We start from the raw sequence: 16485 nt of genomic DNA, 5'->3' as shown, positions 1-16485 counted from the left end.
AGCAGTTCTACCAGGAAATGGGGGTCTATGATGACATAGATGGAATTCCAGAAAAATTAAAACATGTGGTGCTTTCAGGAACTTGGGAGCTGTGCTAGCTTAGGACTCCTCCTCCTCTTTTCTAAGTCCCATCTTTTATTTGTAAGAGACCCTTCCTGACGTGCCTGCAGGTGCAACTCCCTTGATTGATTCCATCATGGCACCACAGTGGGGATGGACACACGCCAGGGAAGTTGGGGACTCCATCTTTTCTATGGGGACACTCTGAAATGAGAGTGTCCTACCTGTGTTGTCATCTCCTACTGGAATTTCAAAGCAGGACATGGCATGCTTTAGATGTTAGGTGTTAACCACTACAGTGTTGATAAGACCTCAGTGAATCACCTCCTCAGGTCATATTAACACACTTTCTGTTTGCACTGAAAAAGCATAGTATTTTCACTGTGGCTTTACCTTACCAAAAATACAATGCAGCAGCTGCATTTTAGAAAACATGCATTCACCCAAGGATGAGTGCTTCCTATCAGTATGAGAAGGAATATCTCCTACATATTACTCTCTGGGATAGGGGACCCTATTGGAATATAAAGTCCTGGGCTTCAAAAACCACTAGCAGAGTTTATGATTTGCTCAGAAAGCTGGGCTGATAAAAACATTGAACAAAATTTACAGCTGAGAGCATCAAATGTTTAAAGGTAGTTCTCCTTATAAAAAAAAATACAGCTCCCTCTTAAGGATCTTACATCTTCATCCTTACAGGATGAAGCTATGTTTGTCAGTTTCTTCCTTGACAACAGCTTATCTGCAGGCTTGGCTTACATGTGAGTAGGATTTAATTCAGTGAAAACAAAATGCCTTTATTTTAACAGCAAAAGCAAGGATTTGTGGGAACAAAATGTCTACATTCTAAGTCTATGAGAGTAAACAAGGCTATATTTCATCACCTCCTAGCTGGTACTTACAGGCAATTTTCTGCACCATTTTGGCAGCTATGGAAAATTAGTAAAAGGGCAGGAAAACAGGCAAAAAACAAAAACAAAGCAAAGATGATAATTCAAGAAAAATACATGGCAACCAAAGGATAAGAGCTAACCATAATGTGGAGTTTCAAATATGTTTATGTATTAAATGAGATAAAAAAGTAACATTCACAAAGGAATACCCCTTTTGCAAATGAAATGACAAAAAATGAAATGTACATGAAATGAAAATTTTCAAGCCTTGATTTTATTGTCATAAGCTTGGCGGTTAGGCCTGTGTTTACTGAACAGAGTCAAGAGCCCTCCGGTGGTTTCTTGACCTTGTAGAAGTAATGGTCTTCAGGATAACTTTGTGTAGAAGTCTTTTTTTAAGAATAACCCCCAAACTACCTTCTTATCTGCCCAGCAACAAGAGGCCTTCTTAGTCAGCCTGGTAGGAGACGTGTGCAGCCAATTCTTGTAGCCACCATCTTTGTGGCAGCTGTGGACTTGAGTTGCCCTGATAGGGGCCAGAGGTCATTTCTAGGTTTGGAAGTCTCCAGGGGCATGGGTTCCACTCCAGAGGCTGTCTTGGGGAGGCTGGACAGCCCTGTCAAGGTCATGAATTCCTTATAGCTGTCTTCAGGCAAAGCAATCCTTGGCCCAAAGCTGGGCTTGGGGCTGTCGCTTTGCTTTCTTGGCACAGCCCCTATCAGGAGGAGTGGGCTGGCAGCCTTGGAGGGGGGAGCTGCCTGGAAAGCCTCTGCCCTGGAGGGGTGAGGGGTTCTAAACTTTTTAAAAGTAGACATTGATTAGGCCACAGGGTGACTATTGTGGGAACTAAGGCTTGAATTTGCCTGATGACTCTGATCTTAGAAGAACTACGCTTGTCTATATGGCCTAATTCCTAACACTGAAAGAGGACCTCAAACTCTGGAAGTATTAATGGCCAGCATGAAGAACAAAGCAGAGCTTCGGTTAGTCACCTGAATAACATGAGGCTTGGGTCTCGAATATATAACACAACTGGATCCTTACTATGGGTGGGTGTGCTAATTTGGGGAGAGCACTGATCAATTCTTACCTCATTCAAACCTGGAGTAATAGTTGGAGCGGCAATAAAAACAACAAAAGGAGCAAATTCGGCAGTTCTCAGGACCTTCAGTGCCTGTGTAAAAACAAAACAACTGACACTTAGAAGAAATAAGTAATACAACTTTCAAACGAGTCTACAAAAATTTTACACAGCTGAAAAAGCCCTTGACTCAAATTTTTGGCAAGGTATTAAATTTACCAAGTTTATAAATAACACACTACTCCCTTTTTCCAAAGGATAGACAATAGCCATCAGCAAATAAAAGGTGACAAACTGGACATTTTTCTTATGCATCTCATGAATCAATATGACTTAATTTTTCTTCAGAAAAGTTAACACTGATTATGTTGGTTTAATGTTCACTTAAACCTGGTTATTAATTGTAGCCTAAATTTTAATTTATATGAAAATAAAAAATTTTAATTTATATGAAGTGCATTTTGGGGTAGATTGGGACCAAGCAGGCTGGCTTCACCACCGATCTAGAGCGCACTTCACATTTCAAATTTCAAATTGCTTAATAAGGATTAGCAAGCCCTGCCACTGTCACTGTGAGGCTGTGTTCACAGCTTATGAGGTGCCCTCATGAAAGACCCCTGTGGGGCTCGGGGTGTGGGGAGGGAGACCCACTCTAGAGCTGGAGTCTGGGGCCACTAAAGAAGCTTTGGGGCTATGGACAATTCGCAGGCCCATGAGAGGATACTACATTCAAGGGAGCAGGACTTCTGAAGCCTCTTTCAGCTCCCTTCCCAGGCATGAAAAACCTCTAAGTATGTGAGCTACGAGTTAGCAGGGACATAGTGCAAAGCAGACAGCTGATGGTGTAGCGAGCAGTTGATTCTGGTAAGGGTGACTGCTTCAGCTCCTCATGAGCACACGGCACTCCTAGTAGTTATAAAATCCCCTCTATTGGACAAAAACATGTATGGGCACACAATTCAGACGTAACTGACATGTAATTAATTTGTATGTATCAGGGGTAAATATCTTGCTGTCCTTTATACAATAATTTAACATGTCTATTCCACATAGTTTGCTTTCTAAATGGCCTTTCAATTGTTTGTTTTGGCATATCCCTTTCCTCCTTTTTGGGGGGGGGGGTGCTGGTTTACTATAGTAGCAATTAGACCTATTTCTCTGCCTTGAGTTTTGCTATGTTCCAATCCATACTAATCCCTGCCACCAAAATGATCTTTTGGAAACACAAATCCCAATGTATCACTTCTCCACTTTAAATCCTTTAACTGCTCCCTCTTGTCCTTGGGGTAAAAATGTATGGTCCTTAAGGTTAATGTCAGGTCCCTCCCTCGATAGCTGATCCATGCTTACCTGTCAGCCTCTCTCTGCCCCTCCATGGGCTGGTGTTGCTGAACTACCTTCATTTCGAGAAAGGGCCAAATTTTCTCTGGCTTCCTGGCCTTTTTCTTAGGACTCCTTCTGCCTGGACCTTCCATCCCTTTGTCCCTGTCCCTGTGCTCCCTTCTGCTTGGCTGAGTGTTTACTGAACAGAGTACTGATTTTCTTTTGTCTACAAAGTCCTTTGTGTGCTCTAAGCTGAGGTTAGGCACCCTTCCCATGTGCTCTTGATGCACCCGCACCGATGCACCTGTAGTACCCATCATACCAAAAATGCAGTGCCTGGATTTTCAGGGGCTGTATCTTGTTTAGTTATCTCCCTCATGTCCCAAATGGTGCTTGCTATAAACAGTCTGTATGATAAGATGAAAATGTAACACAGTATATATAATTTTCACAAAATCTATCTTGCCTTTCAAGGCAGGTTTGACTAGAGGGCACTAGGCTTTCAGGGCTTAAGGGACTCTCTTGGCCTCCATGAATACACTGGCACATAAGAGGCAAATTGGACAGCAAAGGGTTTGACTTTCTTTTTTAGTGCAAGTTCACTTTCACTAGAATTATGTTTCTGAATTTTAGTTATACAGTGTCTCCTTGTGGGTTAAAGGAACCCGGCACACTGTTTTTACCTGTCCACCAAAGTATTTTAATTGTGAGTCACAGGCTCAGACTCCCCATGAGAGAAATCTCTTCAAGCTTGCATATGTACACATTGGAAAGAGGTAACTGGCAATTTATTTGCCAGTCCTTTCATGAATAAAGACTTTAGCAAGGAACAAACTGTATATGAAAAAGTCCATATATAGCTCAATCGAACTTAACAGGGGTCTTCATTTAAAAATGGCCTTTCCCCCCTGTCCTTCCTATGCTCATAAATCAGGGGAGACTATAAGTCAGTTGAAACATAAGGTTTCCTCATCACTGCATACCCACCCATAGCCAGCCTTTGGGCAAATAAGATGAAAAAAAATCCTAATGCAGAGTTCCTACCCTTGCTTCCATCCCTGAAGCTACTCCAAGTGGCAGATGGAAATCCACAGAGCCTGGATGCTGAATGGAACTCACTGATGAAATTGAGAGGACACCCTAGGCCTGAAATGGTCTTTCCTCTCTGCTCAGTGACTCCACCTCTGATAGCCACCCAATTCTTTGAATATTTTAACTTCTAGCCTGCTACCTACCATATTACAACACCAAAAAGCACACTACTCAGAAAACATTAGCTCCCTGCAGATTACCCTTCTCTTCACACTGCATGCACCTCCTTTGTGTTTAGCCTTATTAAAGACATGAAGGTCTTTCTGCACTTCCTGCATGAAATTGTCAATGAAGAGTGTACTTATCACACTGTCAAATGCCTCTTGTGCCTAAGAATCAAGTTATAGCCCTTTAGCAATCAATTCCAAGGAAAGAACTAGCATACTTCTATTAGATGAGAATTATGGGACCTAGGACATCCCCCCTTTTTGTCCTGGTTGCCAGGAAGTTCAGAGTTAAATTTCAAGTTTATCACAGTAATTACTGTAGCTTCTATGGTTAGCATACCTGCTTCCCCCTCCTTACAATGGCTTTAATTTTCTATTTCTATCCTATATTATCGTATTTTTCTAAAAATTATAAGATTCCTCAAATCTCAACTGAGATTTTCTTGTCTAGTCGCCCTTATATCTTCAGTAGAGTCACCACACTTTTCCTCAATTGTTCTTGAAGGCCTCTGTCCCCATTCTCTGCTTAACTTAGGGGTCTCAGGTGGGTGTCATTTTTTGCACAGTCTCAGCTTGCCTGAGGTTCAGGGGCACTGCAGGGACAGGAAATGAAATTGCTTCACAAGGGTTTATTTCCCTCAGGCCGTTAATGGGTGACTTTAAGATGACCTCTAAATCCTCTTCCTTTCTGACTTTAGATGAGACACAAATCTGCTAATTTTTATAGGCAAATATCTCTTTTCTGAATTCCCGAGGGGAGAGAGAATCTAGAAAGATCTCTGAAAATACATTGGATTGAAACAGCCCAAGTGACGTAAATTCAACATTTAAAGCTAATTCTTTAGTTTTCTTTTGGGGAGATAAATTGATTATATGGCTCATCTGTGGTCAATAATTAATCTCAGATTATCATGTTCAAGGAATAAAAACCCATTTGACCAAGTATCTAAGATGCAGATATCTTTTAAGATTTATTTGGCTTGTAAACTTAAAAAGTACATAAGAGCAGGCACCTTAGCCATTTTGTAAAAAATTCTAAGGGTTTAAGGAAGAGCACAGTCAGCCCAGAAAGAATCTTGAGAGCCAGCTGACTTCACAAAACAGCCCCTGATTGAGAACCTGGCTCTTGTTTTGAAGTACAGATTCCTAATAAGACTGCAGCTTCACCTTGATGACAACCTTTCCCTTTCTGGGCAAAGCAAAACCCTGAACATTCGGCTACTCATAGCTTTTTAACATGGCAAATGGATAAATCAGAATAAAATTTAATTTTAAAACCATCACAGTAAGTTTTGATTACAAACTGGAGCTATTACAGTTTCAGCTTTAGGGACATAGATTATTTTCTAAGCCGGGGGTCTATTTCCATAAAAACTAAGTTCCATAGTATTCCTTAGGTTTGACTGTCTTCTAGACTTTTCGAGGTAAAAAAAAACAAACCCAAGATTAAAATTGTACCACTACACACAAGGTGGATCAGCTTAAGTACCCTCAGGGTTAACCCTTTTAGGACAACACAATGGAAGAAGGCTAAAATCAACTGTAAAAAAAACAAATGAACAAGCTAAAACTAAAACTGTTCAAGTTCAAATCTCATTTTCAGTTGGCTGTAAAACCTTGGTCAAGTCATAATTATGTTAAGCCTTGGTTTCCTCATCTACAAAAGTAGATGCTGATATTGCTATCTTAGGGGTTACATGGGTAAGGTAAGGAGTACTAATGCTTGGCAAAATATAGAGCACTACTGGAACACAATCTATTATTATTTTAAAAGAAGCCAGGTTATAAATTTTTTCTAGTTTAATGTCTTTATCACAGTCCTCCAGGTTTAAAGTTGGGCCACAGTGTCTTATCACACAGTATTATTAGACATGTGTTAAATTTGGCCTGAACTGTCTAAAATGAGTTAAGATGGCACAGAATATAAGGCCTGAACTAAATGCACTGATAGAAGTGAGAAGGTTTTTAAAAAAAATGCCACATGGCATTTCTCTTGTTATGGACAGTCTGTGATGTACATGGAGGAAGGAATTTCATCCTTACCAGCTTGCTTTCCTAGTTGTATTTTTAGCTCTTGACACAATGCTTGGGGTATAGTAAGTGCTTAACATAAGCTGGTTGAATCAAACTGTCCATGAGATACAGTAGAGGAGGTAACCTAGCAGGCTGGGTGGGGCGGGGAAGGGCATGGAGAAAAATGTCCTAAGGAGAGAGCCTCTCTGGAGCAGTGAGGCTCTGCCTGACAGCAAGTTGGTCATGGCTACGGCATCCTGGTGTTAGGATGCAGACCTTGCCAAGCTTGGGGTAAGTGGACTGAAGGCAGAGCAGCCCCAGGGCAAAGCCCAGGAGGTGAGACACTGTGGGCATCTGCAGCTGCCATTAGACATGACAGTCAGTGTGAAAGCATGACTGGGCGGAAGTGTAGACTGGGCACATTGTGGTACCAGGCAGGAGAGCCTTGGACCAGAGTTTTCAACCACACCAATGAGAGGAACAGAACCTGAGCAACCCCTGTTCTCAGGGCCACAAGCCTGAGAGGCTCAGGCAGGGAACTGGCCGCCTATGTCCTGTCCTCAGGGGTAGGTGGCCCTGAGAGATCATGGTTCTCAGAGGTGGGGACACAGGAAGCAGGAGAGAAGAATGCAGTGAGCTCATCCAGCAGTCAGGGGGAGCAGGGAATGCACCCAGCCTGGGATGACGGGTGCTCTGGTGCTGAGTGCCACACATAAAAGTGACTGCTGTGGATGTCTTGATAAGGCCGAGAAAAGTGTCTCCCGCTCAGCAGTGCAGAGCAATGCATGACTGTGCAAGGGCAAGGGCACAGGGCACTAGGAGTAGAGTGGCGGTAGCAGCAGCAGCAGCAGCAGCAGTGGTGGCAGCAGCAGTGGCAGCAGCAGGTAGGGCAGAAGCCCTCGAAAGTGGACTCAGGTAAATGCAGAGGGGTCTGAGGAGCCCTGCAGCCAGCATACTGCTAGAGACATTACTACCAGCAGAAAACGACGTTCAGGTGAAGACCAGTGTGGAACCCAAGGAGAGGATGTCGAAGACCAGGACCAGGATTGAGACTTTGCCTCTAGCCACCCCTGGCCAGAAGATTTTTCCAATCCCTAGTAAGGAGGGATTAGTAGTTAAACAGAAATCAGTCTGCATTATACATCATATATTTAGTTCTATATAGGTCCAAGATAATGGTTAAGTAAACTGTATAGTGTTCACCCTACTGGTGCTTTCCTCCCAGCCCCTTAACCAGATTCCAAGTTCAAGAAGCCCATCAGGTGCTGTGAAAAGGAAATGGGTGAACCCACTGGCCATGATGTTAGGGTCTTGGCACTGAGTAACTGAGCTGTCAGGCCTCAGGTCACACAGATCCTGACTGCCTGACCACAGGTTCCATCCTCCGTTTGGGGATGGCTAGGGGACTAAGTCTCATATGGTGGCCCTTGAACAAGAATCTCTTCCTTGCCTGGGATAGCCAGGTAGCCCTCTTGATGAAACAGAGCCTGCTGAAGGTCTGCTGGTCTACCATTTCAGCAGGTGGCATACTGATTGTATTTATAAGTGATAAGGGATTTTTGGTACAAATGGGTCTTTAGAAATGGCAGCCCAGGAGTCACTGGACACACACACAAGCCTCTCCTGCAGCCTGCCCTGATGTTTCCAACACCCAAGTCCTTGCTACTGGGCTTTAAGTCCCACTTCCACTTGGTTTGTCCTCAGAGAGGAAAACATACCTTATCTGCATTTTCGAAGTAAGGCCTTTCGCTTTTTCCTTTGCAAGTTTAGTCATTTCTATTGCTTCTGGTGTAGGACTTATCTACAAATCATCTAATCACCTCTGCATCTGGCTCTGAGTCCTCTCCTAGTTCTTCATATCCTTCCTAGTTTTAGCTCAGGGTCAGCCACCGTCAGTAAAGAGATGACACAGGCTGACCATCACAATGGGGCTCCATTTGGGGTCCACTGGACACTCCTAGGGCTGACTCACGCTGCTTTCATAAAGCTAGTGCTGTGTTTCAGACTCAGGCCCCAGGGTCAGTGTTTCTCACAGGGGATTAACATAAGATGTTGGCAGAGGCTCTGATGGTTCAGCATGACCTGTACTGAAATGTAAAGGTGGCTGTTGGGATAAGAAAGTGCCAGAGTCTCATCCTTAGTCATATTATTGTAGGATCTCCGGCAGGCACAGACACAATCCAGTACATTATAATGAATCTCATAAGAGAATAGTCTCTGCTTCTTAAACACTTGGTATGTGCCCTGAGTGTAACAATTAGTTTGTAGCCTAGACTGTTAACCCTTGATGCCTTCATTACTGGTACTTTCCTGGAGTTTATTCAGTTATTAAGCAACCCATGACGTCCTGATGGCATTTTTAATTTCAGAACTTGAACTTAGCATGCAGACAGGATGATGGGAGGTTGAGTGTGGCCAGACATTACCTGAGGCTCCACGTCCAGTATTGCAATGAGCCCCTGCTCATGGATCTTCCGGATGGTCTCCAGTTTTGTCCCATACATTGCATCCTCGTGGCTGCCATACTCCAAGTACTCATTATTAGAGATGTCTTGCATCATTTGGTCATGAGATACAAAGTAATAATTCTTTCCATTTTCTTCATCTTTCTTTGGAGGTCTGGTTGTATCTGCAAAGTTACATGTCAAGAGAAGTTTAAAAGGCTGAGCTTATGAGCCTATGTTTCCAATGGACCTACCGAAACCCAATCTCTTCTTAAAAGCTGTGGATTCCATAGTATATGCCTCATGCCCTGTTCCCACTCCCAGCAGCTTTGTAGAAGTCACATTTATTTGTGTGGTACCAGACCACAGTAGCTGGTTACTTGTTTAGTTTGGCAAAACTTTCAGTGTTTAGATAAGATCTATTTCATTCCTTTCATGGGTCACCACATGAGAAAGACATAAATGACCCAAAATTAAGTTAACTCACTGTATGTCTTAATGCACTTAGGCAGAAGGGGAAAAAGAATTAAAAAAATGGAAAAGTACACATGGTTATTTAAATTTAAAATAATTAAAATCACATAAATTAAAATTTCAGTTCCTCAGTCTCACTAGCCACATTTCCAGAGTTCAATAGCTGCATGTAGGTAATGGCTAGTATACTAAACAGTGCAGATACTGAACACTGTTACTATCAAAGAAAGTTCTATTGGGTACTGCTCATCTATAGTATTTTGCAAAAGGAGAATGTTAGAATACAGAAAAAGGCATACCATATTGAAAACACAATGACCTTTGCCAGATGTGGCTATTAGTTAAGAAGAATCTTAACCAAGACTTGACAAACTATGGCACAATGTCTGTTTTTTGTAAATAAAGTTTCTTCGGAACACAGCCATGCCCATTTGTTAGTATTAGCCAGTATTAGCCATATTGTCCATGGCTAATACCATGCTACAAGTTGAGTAGTTGTGACAGAGACCATATGGTTCTCAAACCCTCAAACACTTATTATCTGGCCCTTTATAAGAAAGGTTTGCTGATCCCTTACCTAACTGAGTATAGACTATAATATATGCCTGTAAGTCCTAGTTTCATGGCATACTAAAAGGATCAGTATACTGAAAAACACAGTTTAGAAAACTTTTCTTAGGCAAGCCAGAAACATTGGTTTTGTTTTCCAATTCCCTACCTCTTTTCTTTTCCCTCTCTTTTTCTTTACTCCCTTCTCTTCCTCCTCTTTCTTTTTTCTCTACTCCCCCCCCCCTTTATTTCAATTTCTGTTTTTTTTCCTTCTTGCTTCCTTCGTTTCCTGAGTGGCAAGAACAAATTTCTGCTACTCTTTGCTGTGTGGATGGGTCCAAACCTACAGGGAATTACCTACCCCTCTCCTGCCCTGACTAGACTATTAGAACTGCCACGTGCTCATGGACATTAAACGTGGATTTTTTAAAAAGTACCATTTTTCCAGGTACGGGAAAAGCTGAATAAATTGCATATACTATGAGCCCTGGCTGGTGTAGCTCAGTGGATTGAGCATGGGCCTGTGAACCAGAAGATCACGGTTCAATTTCCAGTCAGGGCACATGCCTGGGTTGCAGGCTGGTTCCCTGCAGGCCAGCCCCCAGCAGGGGACACACGAAAGGCAACCATACATTGATGTTTCTCTCCCTCTCTCCTTCCCCTCTAAAGATAAATAAATAAATAAAATCTTTAAAAAATTCATCCATTTAAAAAAATGGCATATACTATGTGAATGCTGTACTACCTTTAGTCATTTTGGAAGGTAAACATATGGTATGCATACATCGGGCACCAAATATTTTAGAAAGCGAACATGACTGAGTTAGCAACATTACACTTTAACACTGAGCTAGTTAACTGGCCATTTAACAACATGAAAGTTCAATTGTTCCATGATTGAGAAGAAACTAAATGTTGGCTAAGCTTGCTGTATTCATGATCTAGACATAAGGAGAAGTATTAGAAAACCCCAGTGGTCCCAGTTGAAGCAATACTTGATGAATTTCTTTTGTGTGTAAATCAGAGCGTGTTCTGGGATGAAAGTGGTCTAATGAAGCCTCATGGCTCTCTGGGGTGCAAGGGAAAACAGTAAGTGGTGTTGCCATGGCTTCAGGGAGGCATGAAAGCCCTACGGGATAGAGCCAGTCTTCGCATTTTTCTCCTGCTGCTTTTAAAACACATTCTCCTTTAGTTCTTCTTGCCATGAACAAAGCTCTAACTGCTAGAAAGCTTTTGGGATTCAAATTTTAAACTTTGGAGTAGAAATAATAATAAAATTATAGTGGTAAGATGGCCACTATTTATCTAGTATCTGCTAAGTGCTTCACATGATCTCAAATGTTCTTTATATCTCTAGAATTACTTCATTTTATAATTGAGGAAACAAAGCAGGGGTGTCCAACCTGCGGCCTATTGGTTGCATGCAGCCCAGGAAGGCTGTGAATGTGGCCCAATACAAAATTGTAAATTTACTCAAAACATTATGAGATTTTTTTTTCTGATTATATGTTGCAATGTATTTAATGCATGGCCCAAGACAACTCTTTTTCTTCTAGTGTAGCACAGAGATGCCAAAAGGTTGGACACCCTGAAAGAGGGCAAGAGGTTAAAGATAAGACATAGAAAACTAGGGGAATGAAAATATTACGGAGTTAAAGTTCTTTATCATAAACAACTGGTAGCATGTTGACTGGGTTTTGAAAGTGATAAGAGTCAACAATTTAGTTACTGAGTAAGAAAAATGTTGTGTTGAACAAAATGATACTATCATTAAAACATATTTTTCTGAAGAATAATTGATCTGAGTCATCAACAACAAATAAATACACACACTACACATATCTGCACTAAGAGAAGTCTCGTAGGGTATAAAACAAAATATCTATAGCACTATTATTAGGGGAATGGGGCTGGGGTCATTAGCTCCTTTTCTCTTTGTTCTTCTTTGGATCTTCCAAATTTCTTATAGTAAACAGTCAGTACTAATGTAATCAGAAAAATATACAAATTACAATAGTAAACAAGTACTAGAAAAAATATACTTAAAAGAGAGTCACTGCTTACGTGGAATAGGGTACGCAAACCGATCTGGGTGCTTTGTGATGAGGGTGTTTTTTATGTGTCTTCTCCCAACACCATGCGCACCTATACCATTTTTTAAAAAGGAAGTTAAAAGTGACAGTTAGTAACATTCACAAAATGTTTTGAAGATGACAATAAGAGAGCCATGTGTTTATACAATCAGACTTACCTAACAAGACTAATGTTTTCCTTTTAAATGCTGGCAGTTTTACTACTTCTTCATATGTAACAAGATCTAATTGATCAAACACTAAAATACAAAGATTTAGAACAAAGGTAAATTTGCAGAAAGAACAGTTCATGTATGTAAATTATAATTTTACTGGCAAAACAAAAGTAATAGTAAAACCATGTCTTAAAAATATGAATCCAACTTAGAGTATATTTAAGTCATAATCTTTTGGTAGAAAATTTCATTTTTAATCCCATGAAAATGCACTTTAGAAGCAGGGGCATCCAGAGCTATGTTGAGCACATGCATGAGAGTCCAATTCTAAAAGATACTGTGTATCTTTTCATGTAGTATCTGACAAATCATATGAATTCATTCAAAACCACATGCTGTTCATATTTTTGCAATCCCAAGAAATCAGCAATACTAAAGAGGAAAAAGTCTGCAGACAGTGACTGACATGAATGTAGCATGAATGCAACTGAAATTAATCAAGAAAGAGGTCAGCTAGATTATTTCTAGAAATGGCTGTGGGATACATGGACAGCTGGTCTTTAACTTCACGATTCTTTCTTTTAACAGAGTTACTGAAAGCAGCATGGTAGATTCTTTCAAAGTCAAGTTTTGTAACTATGATTTCACAAGCTTTTCAAATGAGCATCTCAGAAGTTTTATTGTAACCCAGCTATCCATTCGATGGAAAGTCTTGGGAATGTAAGTAGAATAACATGCGTCTCTGGGCCCCAAACTTTGTTGGCCTGTGTGTAGTAAATCAGGATGAACAGAATGGAAAGAAGCATGGAGCAGAATGTGAGCTTGAAAACCTTTGCAAAAGGGAGTTCTTTAGTAATTATAGACTGAGAAGAAATACTTTAAAAATATTTTTGGAAATCTGCCTCTTAACAAAACTACTACAAAAACTTTCCCAAGAGGATAACCATTCCTGTTGAAGTTTAAGGCAGTCCAATTCTCAAACACATTTGAGCTGTCTCACAAGAAGGTTAAAATCATGCATCTATGTTTTTTGTAATATTTTTTATTTTTGCATGGTCCTACCCAGATGTTTTCAGGCACACTAAAATCTCTTCTTTAAAGGACATGGAACACACTATGGATTTCAGAAGAGTTGAAAGAAATTCAATCAAATTGATTCCCTGGTGTAATAAAGAATAAAGGAATCTGGGGTGTTTCAGCCAATCATTAAGAGAAACTTCTACTCCCTGAAACAACAATATGGCCAAATGCTTTTGACTATCTGCTCAGTCCTTAACATTTGTGATCTTCCCAGTAGCAAAGAACCTTACAATGCAAAATAGGATACTCTGGAATGCAACAGATCATAAACAAACAAACAAACAAAAGTATCATTCCCAAAATAATAAAAAATACAATATGTTAAAATAAGGGTTAGTGCATGTTAATGGGTATTTATGCATTTGTTTTCTCTTGTTAACTTGATTCCATAAAGGTTGACTAAAAAATCTTTAAAGCATATTCTCTAGGAACAGCTAAAAACCAAGAAAGGCTTTCTGTGTTTAGAATGGCACACTTACAAAATCAAAATGAATGCAAAGTTCTCTGCATAGCAGAGCTAGCTAGTCATGCTATGGTGGTAATGGAGTGATGAAGGTTCAAAAAATAAAATCAAGAACGCTTATGACATTGCTTTTTCTACCTATTGCTGAGTGATATTTCCATCAACATATGCTTATGAAAGTGGTGCACCAACAAGCTGATAGATTTTAATATGTAAAAATAATCAAACATCTCACAAAAGAGCAAAATGATAATGATACAAGTTTTCTGAATGGTATACACACCCATTTCCCTCTACAGAGCCCTAACTCCAATTCTACTGAGATAAGACTTTTGTCATTTAAAAAAAGACCATTAAGAATGAGTTAGATATTAACCATCAATACTACAAACAAATGAACAGATGTGTTACACATCAATATCTTAAACATAAACAAGTAGCATGAAAAGGTTACTCTGGTCTAAATAAAATCAACACATGGTTATAGGATTGAGAAACAATAAAAAAGAATATTGAAAAATAAGACATATAAGGAATATAAGAACAGTTAAAGACTGGACTTTCAAAGGTTTTAAGATGTTCACTGATTTAAAAAAAGGACTTAATGAATGAAAGGAAACCGTCAAAAACAAAGAGGCATAGTCACTCAACAGGTTACTTACATGCACAGAGGCCATTGGGAATAAGACAGCATGAAAAATGTACAGGGGTCATTGAAATATGGCTTTTAATATATTAGTAAAATAAAAGTATAATATGCACAAAAGAAAGTTTATCATGCAGTATTCTAAACATGAGGCAAATAAATCACATTAAGAAACAAACCCATTTAATAAAAATTCAACAACACCCTTATATAAAAGACAGTAGGTTTTATAAACTAGCATATGCAAAGAAATTTTGTCTGGGAATAGTTATAAGAAAACTTCTTCAGGGACTGTAGATTTGGAAGCCTCTTGGTTTTCATTTTGTACCTTCCTGTACTGTTTACAATTTCTAATCACATGTGCCTATTACTTTTATTGTTTAAAAAGAGAAACATCCACAGGGCAGTGAGACTATGGGCCAGTTTTGTTGTTTTTAGACTAGTCTGTATTAAAGAAAAAAGAGTTATTATAGCTTTTAAAAGTCAACAGTATTAATTCATGGCATTAACCATAATATAAACACATCTATAAAATTCCTCTATGTTCATATGGATGTATGTAAATAGGGTATCACAGGATATTTAAATACCTCTGCTCAGGGCTGTAACATTGAAAAAATGAATTAATGAATATTTTTTCAAAGCTTACATTAGTAACTTGATCTTAAACTGATTTTGGAAGTCCTAGGGCTGAGGAATCTCAATGCCTCAAGAGTATAGTTCTTCTAGGAGTATGACAATACTTTTCCCCATCAAATTAATGCGGCTAAAATCTTTTATGCACTGCAGAAAATGTATTTGATGTAAACACAATACACACCATAATCAAATCTCCCAAGGCTTCAGAAATACTGTCTGGCATAGTTGGCTCATATTATCTTGATTTCCTGGTAAGCTACTCAGTATTTATGGCACTTTAAAGTTATTTAGGTAACCACTTTCTTTTTATAATATATTTTATTAATTATGACGTTACAGTTGTCCCATTCCCCCCTTCATTCCCCTCCACCCTGCACACCCCTCCCCCACCATCCCCCCTTTAGTTTATTTATTTTTTATATTATTTTTTTAAAGATTTTATTTATTTAGAGGGGAAGGAAAGGAGAGAGGGAGAGAAATATCAATGTATGGTTGCCTCTTGTGGGTCCCCTGCCAGGAACCCACAAGATTTATTTTCATTGTAAAATACAGTGGGAGATCTTCTCATAGTTCTCAGAAAATTAAAATAAGACCCATACGTTTTATTTTCTTCTTCAAATATTTGAGAATTCAGCATATATTGATGGCAAGATACAAACCTTACCATCATTCTGAAGTTGTTTATGTTGTAGTAAAAATGAAGGATGGGACCTTTGTCAATATCTAGAACTGATGAGAATGATAATACTAGAATTAATTATTTCCATTTCTCCAGGAAATTGCATGTGTCTAGTTAAAGCAGACTTCTCTTCAAACTGTGTGGCCTACATCTCACATTATAAAGTGGCAGTCTGAGCTGAATGTGACCCATAAATAAGTTTTGTTTTCCCCATATACACAGTGTTTAAAATAATAGTTAATCACATTTGAAAATCAGATACTTTACATAAAATGCTGGCTGTCTGCCTACCACTGAAAGAACAGAGGATATGTTAACGCAAGGACCACTTTCTTTTTGAAAGATTTCAGGCTGTTGATGCCCCTTTTGAATCAGACACTCATTTTCTAGACACTCTAGGATGCACTGTCCCTACTACTCCATTCCTACAGCAGGCCCACTCATTTCAACACATTAGCTGCCAGGCATTTGAGTGTGCACTCAGCCCAGTGTTACCAGTGTGCAATGTCTCCTCTAATTGAATGTTTGTACTGTATTTGAAGATACTTCTAGCTTTGCATGGCTGGAATCCATGAGACAAGGAATCCATATTAAAGGCTTATTTATGAAAAGATTCCACTGGAAAGTGGTTACC

At 39.6% G+C, this 16485-nt stretch overlaps 1 protein-coding gene across 1 annotated transcript in view; it reads right to left on the bottom strand.

Moving 5' to 3' along the window:
• Nucleotides 1-16485, bottom strand: part of CASK (calcium/calmodulin dependent serine protein kinase) — a 365574-nt gene that overhangs the window by 6979 nt on the left and 342110 nt on the right. Inside the window, exons 22-26 of the mRNA XM_037057119.1 lie at nucleotides 12348-12428; nucleotides 12161-12241; nucleotides 9056-9258; nucleotides 2044-2127; nucleotides 963-989 (exon numbers count right to left, since the gene is read on the bottom strand). Of these exons, the coding sequence (XP_036913014.1) occupies nucleotides 963-989; nucleotides 2044-2127; nucleotides 9056-9258; nucleotides 12161-12241; nucleotides 12348-12428 (476 nt within the window). The remainder of the gene's footprint in view (nucleotides 1-962; nucleotides 990-2043; nucleotides 2128-9055; nucleotides 9259-12160; nucleotides 12242-12347; nucleotides 12429-16485) is intronic.

This window comes from Sturnira hondurensis, unplaced genomic scaffold (assembly GCF_014824575.4).
Source record: "Sturnira hondurensis isolate 20B ecotype Veracruz unplaced genomic scaffold, ASM1482457v3 Scaffold0009449, whole genome shotgun sequence".
In the NCBI taxonomy this organism is placed as follows: domain Eukaryota; kingdom Metazoa; phylum Chordata; class Mammalia; order Chiroptera; family Phyllostomidae; genus Sturnira; species Sturnira hondurensis.
Note: the sequence above shows the minus strand (reverse complement) of the source record. Positions and strands in the feature narration are given on the sequence as shown.